At 43.1% G+C, this 17,975-nt stretch overlaps 1 protein-coding gene across 2 annotated transcripts in view; it reads right to left on the reverse strand.

The window, feature by feature from the left end:
- Nucleotides 1-1,696: 1,696 nt before the first annotated feature.
- The window catches only part of PARN (poly(A)-specific ribonuclease), a 128,574-nt gene continuing 112,295 nt past the window's right edge, over nucleotides 1,697-17,975 (reverse strand). The window contains exons 22-24 of one of the 2 annotated variants that reach the window (XM_077275170.1): nucleotides 7,217-7,367; nucleotides 4,561-4,700; nucleotides 1,697-3,252 (exon numbers count right to left, since the gene is read on the reverse strand). In XM_077275170.1, coding sequence (XP_077131285.1) covers nucleotides 3,200-3,252; nucleotides 4,561-4,700; nucleotides 7,217-7,367 — 344 coding nt within the window. In that variant the 3' untranslated portion in view covers nucleotides 1,697-3,199. Of the gene's footprint in view, nucleotides 3,253-4,560; nucleotides 4,701-7,177; nucleotides 7,368-17,975 lie in introns of both variants that reach the window. The other variant, XM_077275169.1, reaches the window with a different exon arrangement.

Here is a 17,975-nt window from a genome sequence, read left to right on the forward strand (position 1 = left end):
AAAAAAAAAAAAAAATGACATACTCACCTCTTGTCCTGAGCAGGCCCCCCCGTTCCACGGCCGGGTGCCGCACCGTCTTCCACATCCTCTGCAGTGACTGTTCAGGCAGAGGGTGGCGCGCACACTAAACACGTCATCGCACCCTCTGACCTAAATGTCACAGCCAGAGGACACGGAAGACAGAGCGGCGCACTGCGGTGGAACCGGGGACAGGTGAATATTGGAATGCTCACCCTCCCCCATTATACTCACCTGCTCCCGGCGCGGTCCCTGGCAGCTGCTCACTGACAGATGGTCTCCGGGAGCCAGCAGCTTCTTCCTATGTTCAGCAGTCACATCGTACCGCTGAACACAGGAAGAAGCTGCCCGCACCGGAGAAGCAGGGACATGCAGAGATGCGCCCGGGAGCAGGTGAGTATGATGGACAGCTGCCGCTCCCCCTACCGACCCGGAAGGTCCGGCGATGACCCCTTGGTGGTACTGCGCAAGGGCCTGGTACCACCAGCGGGTGCCATATTGGAGTACCCATCACTTGGGTATTCCATATGGCAGTCGGCGTACTTCCGGTGCGGCGCGGTGGATTGTGGGATTCGAGGATGTCCAGACGGAAGTGGATGACAGACAATTTAAGGCAATTATATAAATAGATATGCTGTATGTATGTGCAGGCACATTTTCTGGTCCACCTTTCCACCATTTGTCTCAATAAAAGGTGTTTTATTGAATTTATCTTGGCACTTCTTAATCCTAACCATTATTCGGATTTTCCTTCCCTGGTTCTACTGCAGTAACCCGAATACTCTGCCATTATTTTCCATGCACATGTGTCACCACCACCATTGTCATCTCATGTAATAGGATTAGATAATATACATGTATTGCTTTTGTCCAGTGTGTTTTGAGTTGTTTTGGAACAAGACAGGTCACTTGAAAAATTGACCATCAAGCTACGACTTGTCTACATTGGATACATCGTATGAAGAGAGCAATCACTGAAGGACATCATGGTCAGAAGAATAGAAGGAACAAGGTGAAGAGGAAGACCAGTAACCCGATGGAATGATACCATCAAGACAACGGCAAAGAAGAACCTGGTGGACCTTATTTAGACAAGATCGATCTTCCTAGAGAGTTCGTCCATCAGGCCGCATTGGCTTGAGAATGAGCTGAAGACATAATGATATTAATGTAGTCCCCTGCCAAAAAGCTTCATCATTTCCTACAATATACAAAAGTGTAGGACAATCCAAAAAGTTGGGTATTCACAAGAAGCTAAACTTCCCCTCCTGCTATAGAGTATTTCCTTGAGAGGCTATGTGCTCACATAGCGCGTTGTGTTGAGTTTTCGTAGGAGAAAGTCCGTTTTTTTAAAAAAGGAATTTGGAGATCTGGAACAAGATTTAGAAAGTTATGGCTCAATTTCTAGTCCAAAAACTATGTGTGCACACACAAGATAAAAGCCACAACAATACTTAATAAGGTTTTAAAATATAACTACACCAAGCAGTGATAAATATTCATCTTAAAATCAAATTAAATAAATCGAGGAGATGCCAAAATAGTTTCTACAAAGGAAGTTTTTAATTTGACATTACGGAAATAAAACTAGGCATTTTTATTTCCAGGATACAAAAATTTAAATAGTTCTGAAATAAATAGACTATTGCAGATCTATACAGCTGGTTCCATTTGCATGTTTTTACTATATTTTTTTCCCCAAAATGTTTTTTTTTTTTACTTTATTTTCATATATATTTTTTTTTTTTTACAAAAATTATACAAAGCAAATACTAGGGTGAATTGAATTACCACACACACATTTTTCCTCAACAGTTTTGTACCTCACATGTTCTCTTAAACAAATTAAGTGTAAACTAAATATATAATATTAAAACACAGAATACGAAAAAGAAAAGTCACATTCTGTCCAGGAAGGTTTTTTTTCCCCCAAAATGTAGAGAAAACGGTAAGAAAAAAAAAAAACATGTGCAGAGGTCATAAAATACACCTACATTAATTCCTACAAAAAAAAAATCTGATTATTCTTGTAAAAATGTCAATTTGTCCTTTAGATGTAATTTTTCACTTTGTGACAAACTGGTTGCTGTGACCCTCTGCACAATATGCTTACAGTAAAAATTAGAAAATATGTTAAGAACAGATGTCCAGTTTTTATAATCAGATTTTTTTTCTTAAAGTATATTTAAAAAAAACAAAAACAAAAAACTAACCGTGAGGATTATCACATGGCATAAGTTATGTGTTGTACATATACAATACTTAGGTGATTTTAATAAATACACATTAAAAAGATGGAAAATACAGTCCATGTGCACAACCCTTGTGATATTTGGTGACAAAAACGCTCACTTAAAGAGTACAGGTACTATAGGAAAAAAACATACATTCACATCACACAAACACATCACAATAAAAACATGTATGAGGAGAATAATAATGTATAATAGACAGTGATGAGCGAATGTGCCGGGATAAGGTGTTATCGGAGCATGCTACGGTGATAATCGAGTGACTTCGGCATGCTCGAAAAATATGTTTGAGTCCCTGCGGCTGCAGTCTCGCGGAGGCGCAGCACATGCAGGGATTGCCTAATAGGCACTCCCTCTATGTGTTGCGGCTATAGAACATCCGCAAGACATGCAGCCGCGGGGACTCGAATGTACTTTTTGAGCACGCCAAAGACACTATTAGAACACGAGAATGGTCTGATAACACCTTATCCCAGCACATTCGCTTATCACTAATAATAAATATTATGCAATAGAATATCTAAAGTACTTGCTATAAAACTTCAGATGAAAGGTCCCTTTGGAGATTGCATAGCAAAGGCCACAGTATACATTACTATTACAAAGTTCCATCAATGAAGAATTAAATCTTGCAAATTTACTTTCAGTTATAAAACTGCCAGCGGAGCTTTTTTCCTTATGAAGAGGTTTGATGAAAAGTGTGTGCATGACATGGGCAAATAGTAATTTTATGGTCACAATTCATTTTTAGGCCAACATAGTTGTGCTTTGCAGTTGTACAAAAAAAACAAAAAACAAAGGGGGGAGTAAGGGCTGTGGTCACTGGATGGTAATTCAGTATGACCTGCATACGCATCCAAATCATGTCCAAACCAGAAGTAAAATATATGGCTTTCAAAGCTTGTGTCACAGAAGAGTGGCCATTGCGTCTACCAAGCGTGCACCAGCTCAAATTCTTCACAGGAGACGCGGTTACTGCATTCTAGCAAATTGAGAGAGAGAAAAAAGTGGAATTGAATCTGTTAATTAGGTGCAATATACATTATTCAAAAGCAGAAAAAAGGAAAATAAAGAAAAAACAAAAAAACAGCCCCAGTCTACAGGTAGGAAAAATCAGCTTAAAATATATTCAACTACAATTTTTTCCATTCTACCTATTCTTTAATTCTACAGAACTGTTGTAGTAGTAGGAGCGAGCGCCTCCTTTCAAAGACCGTAACGGTGGATGATCTGTAGTCCCCACTGTCGTCAACCGGGAGCTACAAAGTGACGCCCTATAGTGAAATATTTTGGCCAATGACACACAAAACTCACAGAAGACTACATAACTCCATCACCCCTGGACGATTTTCAGGTTTTTTCTTCTCCTTTTTCCAAAAGCCATCATTTTTAATTTTTTTTCCCCCTCAATATGGCCGTATGAGTGCTAGTTTTTTTTTGCGGGACGATTATACTTTTGATTGACACCATTTGTTCTACCAAAATGTACTGGAAAGGAAATTTGTACAATTTTTTTTTTTTTGCTTTTGTTGACATTTTCTGAAGCATTCTAATTTTTCAGGATGTGGGCATGTACAAAGGGCTTTTGTTTTTTGCACCCTGAGCATTTTTATTGATACCAATTTGGGGTACAGATAATGTTGTCATCATCTATTATGGCATTTTATTGCAATGATGCGGAGACCAAAAAAAAGAATAATTCTGTTTTGAATTTTATTTTCGTTAACGCCGTTTACCAATCAGATTAATTTATCTTAGATTTTGATAGATGGGACATTTCTAAAGGCAGCAATACCAAAAGTATTGTTTTATTTTTAATTTTCAATGGTGCAAGAGGGTTGATTTAAACTTTTTTTTTTTTTTTTACTTTTCACTGTAATTAATAGTTCCCTTAGGGGACTTGAAGCTGCGGATCCGCTCCCTTGTGCTATACATGGTAGAAATCATGATCTATGAACGCCAGCTATGGGCCGGCATTCACAGAAGGATCGTAATGACAGTCAGAGATTGACAGTGGAATCAAAAAGGTTAACAGCCGCAGGCGGAGCATCGCTCCACCCACGCCTGTTAAATGCACATGACAGCTGATTTAAATCAGTCATTATGTGCCAGGAAAAATGCAAGAACAGGGTGCGAGCCTGCCATCAATGGCAGGGACAGGACATTTGACATCATTCTACGTCATGTCATGAAGAGGTTAAACACACTCCTGATAGAGTAAAAAAAAGTAAACAACATTTATGATGCAGGGAAATTTCTATGAAAACTTTTTATAGGAACAGTATCTTACCTGCTTGGTCGGTGTCAGTGTTCTGCTTGCTACTATTTGCAGGCTCTGAAGATGCAGGGCTGGCAGCATCTTCTAATCCCTGGCATTCTGAATCTTCCATATTGAGAGAGGCAGGTTCTTCCACGATGGAATTGATCAATCTATTCAATTAAAACGTTTACTCAAGACTGGGAAAGGGCAGAGATAAAAACTGAAAAGTGGAGACAGAGGGAAAGAGTGGAGCCGGGCCAGGAGGAGCGTATCAGATGTTTTCTCTCCTGACCTGCCTCAGCCCACTGTCCAGTAGTGGACAACCATTTTAAGAATGATCAGATTAATTCTTCTAGTTCTATTATATAACAGATATTTCACACTAAAGACAAGTTTCTTAAAGAGGTTGTTCCAACATGAATGTTTATAATACAGTTGATTTAAGAGAGGAAAACAAAACAACATTTTTCTCATCTAGAAACTTCTTTGAGTCAATGTCTCCACATATGGTTCTGACAAGTATGAGCAGGCTCGGACACATTATAACTAGTGATGAGTGAAAGTGCTCGGATCAGGTGTTATCTGAGCATGCTTGGGTGCTAACTGAGTGTCTTCGGCGTGCGCCAATAATGTGTTTGAGTCCCCGCGGCTGCAGGTCTCGTGGCTGTTCGACAGCTGCAACACTGCCTGTTTGTTAGATAGTGCCTACATGTGTTGAAGCTGTCAAACAGCCATGAGACATGCATCCCCGGGAACTCAAACACATTTTTCGAGAACACCGAAGACACTTGGTTGGCACCAGTTTTCTCAAAAAAAAAAAAAAATGGAAAAAAAAATAAAAAAATAAAAAAAATTGTTGCATCTGTTTTTTTTTTTTAAAGCTGGAGAAACTCATACACATTATTATGAGTGTAATTATTCTTTTACAGTTCACTGTGAACACAGAGAACATCGTCACATCAGATATGCTCTGTATGCATGTATGACTTAGGATTCCATTGGTTTATTATGGTTTGAGTCTGTAAAGAAAAGTTGGTAGTCCATGATTTTTTTGAAAAGCTGTCCTGATAAAATAAAAAAATTAAAAAAAAAGTCAGCAACCCTGTGCCGGACATCATAAAAAAAAAAACTGGCCAGACTCTTCAGGACTCATCTCTAAACTATACTGGGGGGAATGTAGAGAGGAAGGAGAATTTTAGAGGTCTCCATAATACACATGCATGACATGAAACACGATATGACAGGAATTAAAATTATCAAGGGATATATGGGAACATTCCAAAAAAGAAAAACTGTTACAGCATCTCTCAGCTCTGGTTTATAAAGGGGGGTACTAATAGTGGATATAAAAGAAGAGAAAGTCTGCTGGTGAATTGTAACATTTTTCTTTTTTGAGATCTACCAACAGACAAGATGTATTCTAAATGCATGTCTGTTAGAGAAACCACAACACTGGCATGGTGCCGCTTTTCATCAACCCCATACTGTAGACAAAGCTACAAACTGCAGTAATCTTGAGGAATCAATTAGGAAGGGAATTGCTCCAAAGCTCCATCTCAGGAAAAACGGAGCGCAACACAGATCACATTTTAGTTCATGGACAACTCGGGTAATGCACAGACCACAGACGAGCCGGGTTTTTGAAGGAGAGACCCATTTTTTATTTTTTTTTCTACAAACTTAAGATGCGCTAGCCTTAAATGCGTATTTCGAAAACTAACCAATCCCTTTAACCAAACTAAACTTTCAGCTATTGTGCAAGTGCAGCATTGATCAGAACAGTATGGAGTCAGATTTAGGACTCAATATTCTCTTTTCCCTTAGTTATCCACTTAATGCAAATTTATCTTTACTGCTGTACATCTGCCCGCCAGATGTTTTATTTAAAGATATAATGTTCTGTTACATAGGATGAATGTTATTCCCAGTATGGCCTGTAAGTACTTCGAGGGATAGATTAAGAAGGGAGAGCAAAATGATTAATGGTTTCTCTAAACGTCCAAAACACTTGGCTTGTCCTGCTGTATTAATTTTTACCTTTTATCGGCTTAATCTGAGCTCTATCTTACCGAAAGTTTTGGGAGGTATTTAAAGACATGTTGCAAAAAAAAAAAAAAAAAAAAGTCCAAATTTGTTGGCAATTACATGCACGTATGGTAGCCGTATGTACAAGTTAAAGAGAACCTCCTTTAGGAACAGCAAGCTAGTTAACTTGGCGGGTGGGGTAGTAAAAGAAAAATCCTACCTTTTTGGTCACAAATGGGTATTTCATCATTAAACTTCACATCCTTGTAAATGAGGATGCAAGTGAACATGGAACGATTCCTGGCTAGTTAATTGACCCTCTGTATTATTTAGCATTACCATAAGTGTTAATTGATGTACCTTCTGCAGATGTAGTGACACGGAAGACATGTCAAAGTATTTCTGTAAAATTGTGAGGCTAAAACCCCTCAAATTTGGGGTAGAACCCTCTTCAGTATTTCACTGCATGGTGAAAGACATCATGTATAGTCTCGCACCCCAACATCTGGTGGGGGAGTGTTTGCCGTAACACGTTTGTATGGTTATGTTCTTCAGCTTTTTCTTTTCTTTGTTGAGTGCTCATACTAAAAAATGTGCTTAAACCAAGAACTAGAAAGTTCACCTGCATGAATAATGATATCTTGAGTTCTGGGGAACATACGTGAATTGCGTTTTTTGCCTTTTCCTCTCAAAATCCATCCATCCATCTTCTGTTCGTTTCCTTTTTGTTAGGCCTTGTCTATCTTTTTTTGCAACATACTCGGCATAGGTTTGGACACAATAGCTTTCTGCAAATCTGCTGATGTTCACTGCTGCAAATCAAAAGAAAGGGTCATGTGAAAAATTACACGAAAAAAAAATTCTTAAAAATTAAAATGCTTCGGTCACATAAAACATACACTTTTACACTCTGGCATATAAACACGCCAGACAAGAAGAAGTAGAAGCAACTAGATACAAAGCTTCAAGGCAATTTTCAATGGAGAATGCAAATGAATATTCAAGGTATAAACAGCCTAAAAAAAAAAGATGATCAATGAAAGATGTATTACTGCAATAAACATCATACATTTACATCAAGGTGTCGTCCATGCTTGCGGTAAAGGTCAACAGTCACTATGACTGCACACTGCAAAATCGTAATACCATGCGGGGCTCACACCGTCACAATTACCCTGGTGCGCTTGGCCGGTTGTGTGACAAGCTGACTAGTCTCATCTAGCTTCTCTCAATTCACTTCTATTGAGACAAGCCAAATAAGTCTAGTTGGCAAGTGACCGAGCGTAAGCAAATTGCCTACACGTGGTCAGGTGAACGCCAACTCACACTCGGAAATCGCAACACCCGCTGTTACAAGTTGGCAGCCTACAACCACAAAATGACTGAAGACTTTTGTTCAAGGCTTTGAAAATCCCTTTACAGATTTAACCTCAGGTAGATCTAGAGATTATTTATTAGGCTAAAATATCTTTGTCGGTCCATATTACTGATTTACAGAGAAGGAACAGTTACAAATATGAAATAGAGGACAATAGAGAAAATGTCACCCTGGCCATGAGCAGTGCATACTATATAAAGCCAAAATCAATTGTATTTTAAGTCATTATACAGAATGCAACAGTATATGAAGAGGAACAAATCTTGATAACGTATAAATGGCTTTAGGCTACTTTCACACATCAGTTTTTTGGTTGCAGGCTAAATCCGGCAAATTTGTAAAAAAAACGGATATGGCGTAAATTGTGAAAAAGTGATGAGGGAGAGAGAGAGAGAAAGTTTTTTTAACCAATAAGGTTGAGAAGGAAGTACCTCCGAGATGACAATATTAGAATGTCCCCAATATTACCATTTAATTGCCGTCGTTGCATTGGATGATGGATGCACACAACTTCATGAGAACATGCTCTACTTTGCCTTAGGCCGGGGTCACAGTAGCGTAGAATATGGAAGAGTGCTATGCGAGAAGACATCACATAGCACTCGGACCACTGTTAAGATCGATATCCGCAAACTATTAATTTGTACTGCATTAAATCAACAGTGTTTTGCTGCTGTGGATTTGCTGTGACTTTTCCCCTTTTTCAAATTCTACAGAAGATAATAAAACCACAATCAATACAGTGTGGGTATCCTGGATCTTATTACCACCTAAAACAGAGTGGAAAATCCACAAATTTCTCCTGTGTCCGTTATACATTAGATTGTCGTCCGATTCCACGAACTTTAGTCTAATGTGCATGGGGAAAAAAAAAAAAAAGGTATGTCCAAACTTTGCTACTTTATCCAATAATAAAGCCAGTAAAGGAGTGGACTATTGCCGATTTATCCATGGGAAAGGTCATCAATGAGGTCAGTGGTGGAGGGTTGGGTTTTACATGGGCCACCCCCAAGATTAGTTGACATCAGCTCCAGTGATTGCCTGAACCACCCTGACACACTGTCCCTCAGAACCAGCTCCACACATTAGATATACAGGTGGTTAGACTACCGGATAATAATGCCACAGCATCAAGAGTGGACAAAACGTCTTTTATGATCTTCATTTAGTTATTGACAGATCAAAAAGTAATGCATATTTGCCAAAACGGTCTTTCTTTTGATCTATTTATCCAAACCACACCAAAAAGGGTTTAAACATCATCTAATTTCTGGCTGAAATATTGGCCAGCGTGCAAATTGTGAGACAGGACTTTAAACATTTCGGCATCGACTGAAAAGCAATTTAGCCAGAATTCTGATGTCAAGTTGCTTTGAAAAGTTACAAACTTTTACAGTTTTCACAAAAACTTTGTCGTGAAAATACCAAAAGTTGCAGTTTTGCTTTGAAAATGGGATCGGAACAGACATGAAACACGTAAATAAAAACTACTAAAAGCGCAACTCCCAGCGTGGAACTACTTTGCCTATATAGAAGTGCGGTCAGCTAAATGTCTACCTCTTAACCACTCTCCAATCCGCAAGCATGACTGCTGCAAATTACCAGGCTACAGGCACTCAACCCAATTAAATGAGCACCCCCCCCTTGTCTTCTCCCTAATTTACTTGCATCCTTTGATACTACTGGAGCGCCCCCACACCGCCGCAGGGCCGAGGGGTACCCGGAGCCGGGCCTCTGAGTCTCAGTTCTGGGGTTGTCACGGTGGCTAGACCCGGTCCGTGGCCCTGTCTGTCAGTGGGGGATGTCCGGTGCAATAAGTGGTGTTGTAACGGTGCAGTTGTGGGGTGCAGGTCGCGGTAAATAACGAGGACACCAGGTTGCAGTCTCTTTACCTCTTTACTGGAGATCTCTGAGTCCTCAGTCCAGAGTACGGCTCACCAGGCTGCGCAAGTCCGGCCGGTCCAATGACACCTCCAGAGTTCACTTCACAGGTGGAAATCGGTACCTTCCTTCTTAGCGCTATGTGTTGTAGTCCTCCCCTGCTGTGCTTACGGAAAGTACCCCACAACTGTTGTGTCTGTTTCTTAAGTTCCCTCACAACTCGATTAAATGATGTTCTTCTAATCGTCCGTCCCTCCCTGATGTTACGGTTAGAACGGCACCCGTTTGTCGGGTAGGCCTGGAGTTCTTCCGGGACCCTAGAGACGCCCCTCTCCCGCAATTGCCTCCCAAGACTTCATAGGTGATATGTGTTAGACAGCCCGCCTTAAACTGACTGTCCTGCCGCTGTTTAGAGTATTGCTTGAAGCTGAATGTTATAATACTCCCTCGGCGTTCCGGCCACCGGTAGTGCGCCTCAGTAGGGTGTTGCTTCGGTCTTACAGCACGACCCCTGCTGGAATTCTCCTATCGCTTGATCTCGTTTCTCACTCAGCATAATCTATCTCGCTTCTAGTCCTTTCTTGAATCCCGCCGCTTCCCGGAGCTGGCGCGGACCCGTTACGTTCTTTTTAATGCCAAGCCTCTGTCAGGATCCCACCCCTGACAGAGACCCTACTGTCTCTTCCTCCACAACACCCTCTGCCACTGAGTGTTGCTTCGTCCAATCCAGTCAGCTTTCTGATCTAACTTCCTGCCTGACCCCCAGTTTACCCACTATGGTGGGGAGTGGCCTAATAAATAGAACCCTTAGCTCCCCCCGGAGGCCCGGCTGTGAAATGTATTGGTGTCTGTGATACCTGATCAGATGAACTCCTTCAGTGCCATCGGACGCACCATGGCCCCCCATAGTGGCGGAGCCACAGTACTGCAACGACCAGGACTCTGGGGCGCTGCACTCCCCCCTGGTTAAACACAGTACTCCGGGACTGGGAAGAAAACAACAATACAAGTTAGCAAAAAGACATACAATTTTTGTTGAGTGTAATAACAATAAGCATATTTGAACAGGCTTCCCTTTATGGGAGGTAAGGACACTTGAACGTTACAAACATGGTAAAATATCATAGCAACATGCTACAATTAACTTTTCTTACCCAACCGGGTATTCTACTAAGTGCAAACATTATTGAACAATAATTTAACTTTTGCCTTTAAGGATATACACTCTTAGTCCATTAAAGACCTTCCTATAATCACATTATAAGGTATTTCAACTTTTTCATTCTCCTTCTTTAAATCTGCAGGACCGCCTGTCCTATCGGCACCAGACCTACTGCCTCTCCTTTCAGTTACAGGACCGCCCCGTTCAGCCAGGGCCTACTGCCTTTTCAACTACTATACACAGTATAGAACATAACTTTTCTTTCAGTTCGAGAACACTGAGCCGGCTCTACTTGGCTCCTATAAGGACTCACCCACTAACCCTTACAGGTTCACTTTCTGTCCTTAGTAACACATTACTAACTTTCGATGGGGAACGCAGGGTTTACCTTCTATCCCCCCCCCCTTTTCTTATCAACATTATCAACTATCTTCTTTTCACAACATTAACCTTTCTCATTTCTTCCTTCTACTTTTTTCTTTCAGAGAACATTATCAATATTTCTTCACATTTAACCAGTTAAACACATATAACTTTTCTCAGGTAAACATTATCATCGTTTTCTTCCATTGACATTATTGCTACCGATCTTAAAGCAATATCACCATTTACGTGCATCAAATGAACATCCCCTTTAAGAGAGGACCAAGTCTCTGTAAGGTAGCACATCTTCTCAAGCTACCAGTCCTTACTCAGCAAAGGTTCCAGTGCGGTATCTTCGCAAAGAGTCTTTGTTTAAGTAAAACCAGTAGGGAGCGCCTTTAATAAGGTGCAAACTATGTACAACGAAGTTCCGATTATGCACTGTTCATGATTTCAGCAGTTTTTGAATAACATAGAAAAAATAGAAAAATAACCAAAAACAATAGGGATCCCGGGTAAACAAAGGGATCCCTTTAAGAGTTAGCCCTTTACGGGTATAGCAACAAAGTAGTGGAACAGTAACTATTTACAAATTCAGGGTATCGAGGTTTATTCTTCCAAGTCTGGGGGCGGTCTCCGTGAGTACTGCACTCCTCCCGCCACCACATAAAGGGCATCTGCACCCTGGATAGGGGTCTGGGTACTCACGGTTCTCCTCGGAGTGATGGTCCGCAGGCACTTGGCACACAGGGCGATCGGGGGAATGGCCGCAGGTCTCGGGGAATCATCAGGGGGTGGTAGTGTCACTTCCGGCTTGTATTTACGTACATGCAAGGCATACCATCCTTTATCCCCCCAGTGGCGGGTATACTTCACTCGGTCTCCTGGATAGAGGTCCCGGCCTGGGTGTCCTTCAATAAGATGCGCCTCTACATCCCGCCGGTTTACAAACACTTCCAAGGCGAGACCGGGCTCCTTAATGAAGCCCCAGCCTCCCTGCATCCGGAAGGTGTTGACCACGCCATATCGCTGCGGACCCCAATTCTCCTCAGTAGCCTGCCTGACTTGGGCTTTCTTCTGCAGGTCTTTCTCCCGCTCAGCCTGACGTCGGAGCTCCTTCTTGCGGGCCCACTCCTCTTCTTGCTGCCGCAGCCGTTGGCGGTATTCCCTCTGGCGGATGACCTCGACACTCTCCCCCTCCTCCTGGGCATCCCCTGGGAACCCCATCAGGTTGGTAGTGGCCGCGCGGGTCCATTTGAAGGTCACCCATTCTCCTTGGAGCTGCGTGGGTTGTTTAATGGGCTGTAGGGGGCGATCGGCCATCTGCAGAGTTTCCCAGGGCCTCTCGCATTCAATGCGGCTACACACCCGTCCGGGTGGTCGTGGTGGGGGCGAGTCTATATCCACCAATAGGGGTTCCTCATTCGCCGCGTTCGGGTCGGCGCCGCTACCTTCTCCCGCCGCATCTCCGGTGTCGGTCCCCTCTGTAGTCGATAGTGAGAGCGTTGCCGGGTGCGGCTCCCCGCCAGGGATGGTTGCTCGCTGGCACAGACTCCGGAACTGCCGGCACAGCTCCTCCACTTCCGCCCCGAGGATTTCCTGATTGGTGATGCAGCCTGGTAAGGACTCCGCCGGCTCCCATTGGTAGAACCTGGCACAGGCCTCTTCTCCCTCTCCGGGGTGGCTTCCGCGCTCCATGCTGCCAATCGGATTCCTCCTCGTGGTCTCCAGCAGTTCTTGCCCCTCCCCATCCGGAGGGCGGCCCTTCTCTCCTCCACCATCCCACACTAGGAGGCGGGCCCTTCTCCTTGATGGGCATATTCTCTGGACATAGTAATAACGGTGAGGGGCGGGTTCCATTTTTGCGCCACTCTTCCAAGCTACGCCCACGAGGACACGCCCCACGCTCCCTGCGCGCCACATAGTGTTATAATGGCGGCGATTTCGGCGGGGAATGTCGGGACACAGTCTTTGTAACATAATGCAGTCCAAGCACAGTAAATCACAGTTCCTAGGCACACATGACCTGATTCTTCAGGCTTAAGTAGATCCTGTTCGTGACGCCAAGTTGGAGCGCCCCCACACCGCCGCAGGGCCGAGGGGTACCCGGAGCCGGGCCTCTGAGTCTCAGTTCTGGGGTTGTCACGGTGGCTAGACCCGGTCCGTGGCCCTGTCTGTCAGTGGGGGACGTCCGGTGCAATAAGTGGTGTTGTAACGGTGCAGTTGTGGGGTGCAGGTCGCGGTAAATAACGAGGACACCAGGTTGCAGTCTCTTTACCTCTTTACTGGAGATCTCTGAGTCCTCAGTCCAGAGTACGGCTCACCAGGCTGCGCAAGTCCGGCCGGTCCAATGACACCTCCAGAGTTCACTTCACAGGTGGAAATCGGTGCCTTCCTTCTTAGCGCTATGTGTTGTAGTCCTCCCCTGCTGTGCTTACGGAAAGTACCCCACAACTGTTGTGTCTGTTTCTTAAGTTCCCTCACAACTCGATTAAATGATGTTCTTCTAATCGTCCGTCCCTCCCTGATGTTACGGTTAGAACGGCACCCGTTTGTCGGGTAGGCCTGGAGTTCTTCCGGGACCCTAGAGACGCCCCTCTCCCGCAATTGCCTCCCAAGACTTCATAGGTGATATGTGTTAGACAGCCCGCCTTAAACTGACTGTCCTGCCGCTGTTTAGAGTATTGCTTGAAGCTGAATGTTATAATACTCCCTCGGCGTTCCGGCCACCGGTAGTGCGCCTCAGTAGGGTGTTGCTTCGGTCTTACAGCACGACCCCTGCTGGAATTCTCCTATCGCTTGATCTCGTTTCTCACTCAGCATAATCTATCTCGCTTCTAGTCCTTTCTTGAATCCCACCGCTTCCCGGAGCAGGCGCGGACCCGTTACGTTCTTTTTAATGCCAAGTCTCTGTCAGGATCCCACCCCTGACAGAGACCCTACTGTCTCTTCCTCCACAACACCCTCTGCCACTGAGTGTTGCTTCGTCCAATCCAGTCAGCTTTCTGATCTAACTTCCTGCCTGACCCCCAGTTTACCCACTATGGTGGGGAGTGGCCTAATGAATAGAACCCTTAGCTCCCCCCGGAGGCCCGGCTGTGAAATGTATTGGTGTCTGTGATACCTGATCAGATGAACTCCTTCAGTGCCATCGGACGCACCATGGCCCCCCATAGTGGCGGAGCCACAGTACTGCAACGACCAGGACTCTGGGGCGCTGCACTACCCTATGTGCACTTGTCTCCCTCTTTTTGCAGGTTTGAAAAGCTCTGCCAAACTGGGTGGAGCTGGGGCAGGGTGCCATAACTTGTCTAATTTATGATGAGCTGTGCCACTACTTAAGCCAAAAATGTTACTGCAGTCAGGGACAAGATCCTCAATGAATCCGAAGCGTCCTACAAGACCCCATACGAAGACCAGCTACAAAATTGCCAGTTCTGGTGAATCAGGGCTTTAATTCCTTTAGCAAGTCAATTGTAGAGGTACAAACCAAGTCATGAACCAACTAACCTATACTCACCACAAAACGAAGATTTAGTGACAAGCTTTTACAGAACTCACCATATTGGTGGTCATCCAGATTTCCTCAAAGATGGCATAACCATGAAACAACTTGCCACTAGAGTTTAAAGATCAAAATTGTCTTTATTTTATAGGGGCAAAGACGCTTTAAAAATATATTCATATAGGTAGATATACACAAAAGGTAGAACTAGTTCTAAAATTCTGTTAAAATGATCCTCTTCTAGGATTTCTATAGAAACGGCATGGACTTGCACACCAGTAAGAAAGTTAATCAAAGCACAAGGCAAAATGCCTGGATTTCAAGCGTATGCCTTATATCTAACTTATTGCAAGACAAAAGAGATCAATGTTATGTGAGAAAGTAGGTGGCTTTCATGCCTTAACCAACACAGAATAATACTTAGATGAAAAAGGTTCTTTTTATTGCCTGCCTTCATACAGCAACAATTTACCAACATTCCTTCAAGTCCCAGCAGCTTTGCAGCTTTCAGACTTTAATCTGCAAGCCAAGCTCTGGCTTTAAGCCATCTGGAGAACGGATGAATCAGCAAAATGAATTGGCTGTCAACTAGTGTCCTCTGCAGTTTCCAACTAACAGTCTGGAATAAAAAAAAACACTCACAGAAAGAAAAAGGGTATTGTCCCTAGACTTTAACATGTCCGCGAACAGAGTATCATCAGCAAAAGGGTCTGAAAAAGAGCTACAAAGCACAAGAGGCCCAAACAGTGAACGCTAAATCTATTGTATAGCTTGGCTGGCTACTGAAAATGAAGTAAAGGCTGGGGGAGACACTGACGAGCTAAATGTGCAGGTATTAAAACACAAAAACCTATGTGCAAAACTTGCATCAAAGCATGCAACATTTGCGGTCATGTCTCTGGAAGTTAGCGGTAGATGCCACTTTGCAGGACTTCAGAGGAAAGCGAGCTTGGATATCCAAAAGTATCTGAGATTGAAGTGAGGAACTGGTACAAACGTTAAGTCCATTAATCCACTCTTGACCATTTTTTAAGGCTTTTTTAAAATTTATATCCCTGCCTTTAGAACAAGATGTGGTGACATTAGTATTGCAACATTTAGAGACCCATTTAATAATGTATACCGTTTGTATTGTGAAATCTTGTGTCAAATTCACTTTAAAAAGGTGTTGGCCACTCCTCGGACAACCCCTTCTCAATTATTATGTTTCTCTCACCCCCAAGTAAAATAATAGATATACTTGGCCTTTGGTGCCGGCGCCGTTCCAGCTCTGGCTCTCACATGACGGATTAGCTGCAGGGATTGCATGACATTCACCCAATACCTGCAGCCAATCAGTGACCTCTTCACGCTCCCGTCCTCCAGACGTAACGGACATCCGGAGGAAGGCAGAGCTGCAGCTGCTCGCTCATTTCCTTTAGATGTCTGGTTTGTCCAAAGTAGGAGAGTAAAACCTGACACTGAATAACCACAGGGATCACATGACATAATAATGTCAGGCAAGTTCCGGAAGAGCCAATGCCGACACTGCTGGAATAAGGCGAGTATAGCTGTTATTTTATTTGGGGGGAAACAGTAATTAAGAATAAGTTGTCCAGGTAGTAAAAAAAAACCTCTCTAAAGTGGACATCTAGGTATGGAAAAAATTATGTATCTCTAACTTTTTTCTTTTTAAAGTTTGTGATGTGCCATGTTAACCATCCCGTTACGGTGTTCACCTTTTCCCCCTTCATAGGGGTTGTATGACTTTGATATCAGTATCTACTGTAGCTTTGCATAATGCAGCAGAGAAAGGAAATTGAAAGTTAAAGGGGTTGTTCGGTCACAGCATATTGATGATAACCAAAGGATAGGTCATATATGAGTTGTGGAGGACAACACCCAACACTCAATCCGATCAGATGTTATTTACTATGGCGGCTGCAAGCATTAGATCCCTTCAATGGGTAGCAGTCAGTGCCAGGTAATGCAGAACACATCTTATTCTTTCAACAGCTAAATCGGTGGGGGTGCAGCAGGTCAGACCCCCACCGATCTCAATATGCTGTAACTGGACAAATGCTTTTAATATTGTGCTATTGCAATAGATTATCATATTTGATACACCTGTCTGACCCCTGAAAAACACAGAATTTCTAAATATCCCAGAAATTTTTAGGTATCAATAATGTCACCAATCTTTACATTTTCGCAAATCTATAAAACCTAGCTGGAGGTGCGCAAGTGGCACGAGAAAAGTCAGAAATATCAAAGCTACTGCAGGCGTAAGTTTATGTGAGCGTTTATTAGAACACTAAACATTCATTACAAAATTTAAATGAGAGGATAAAATCTTTATTGGAGCATTTTCTCTATGTATAAAATTATAACATGACTAGACAAACTGCAAATTGCGGAGGAACTGGTTTTTACATTGTCATGGAGTCGGCAGTTTTATAGACGGCAGCTACTTTGGAACACAAGGACCCCCCCAAAAAAAGAAGGCTGTAGGCGTTAATTATCATGACGCTACATAGAAATACAACTATTTAATTGAGGAACTCCCGTTGCCGATTTTGTTAAAAGTAAGAATCCACCTTAGGCCGATTGTGGCTGTTTGGTCCATGGCCAAGAGAAGGCTGGAGGGAGAAGGGAAGAGAGCCAAATTCTTGTCACTCAACCATATTAGTGCTGTATTATCACACCTGTGCTCCCTAGGTGACTCATCTGTTCCCATGGGCCGAGGAGTGGCAGCTCCGCTCCCTCCCAGTCTCCCCTTATTAACTCATTAGCAAGGAAATGCTATCCCGCAGACGAGGCTGCACATAGATGTGCATTAGGAAGAACTATTAACAATGAAGCTTCACATCATAACTTTAGCTGATGTGCAATAGTGACAAGAACTGAAAAAGGAGTCTACAGTTACAGAGACTTTACCTAAAGCTCCATTTAGTAAATCTAAACTGCAATGTCGGCCTTGTGCACCCAGTCATATTATAGCTCCGCTATTCCATCGTATTGGGCCTCTATAGGCCTCCGCTCGGAGACATTCAAAGGTTTTCTTTTTCAATCTAATTCTGTAATTCATGGAATACGCCATTAGATCCCAGATGTATCAAGCTTTTCTCCTCTTGAAGCATATTTAACTACAA

This window comes from Ranitomeya variabilis, chromosome 7, assembly GCF_051348905.1.
Source record: "Ranitomeya variabilis isolate aRanVar5 chromosome 7, aRanVar5.hap1, whole genome shotgun sequence".
NCBI lineage: Eukaryota > Metazoa > Chordata > Amphibia > Anura > Dendrobatidae > Ranitomeya > Ranitomeya variabilis.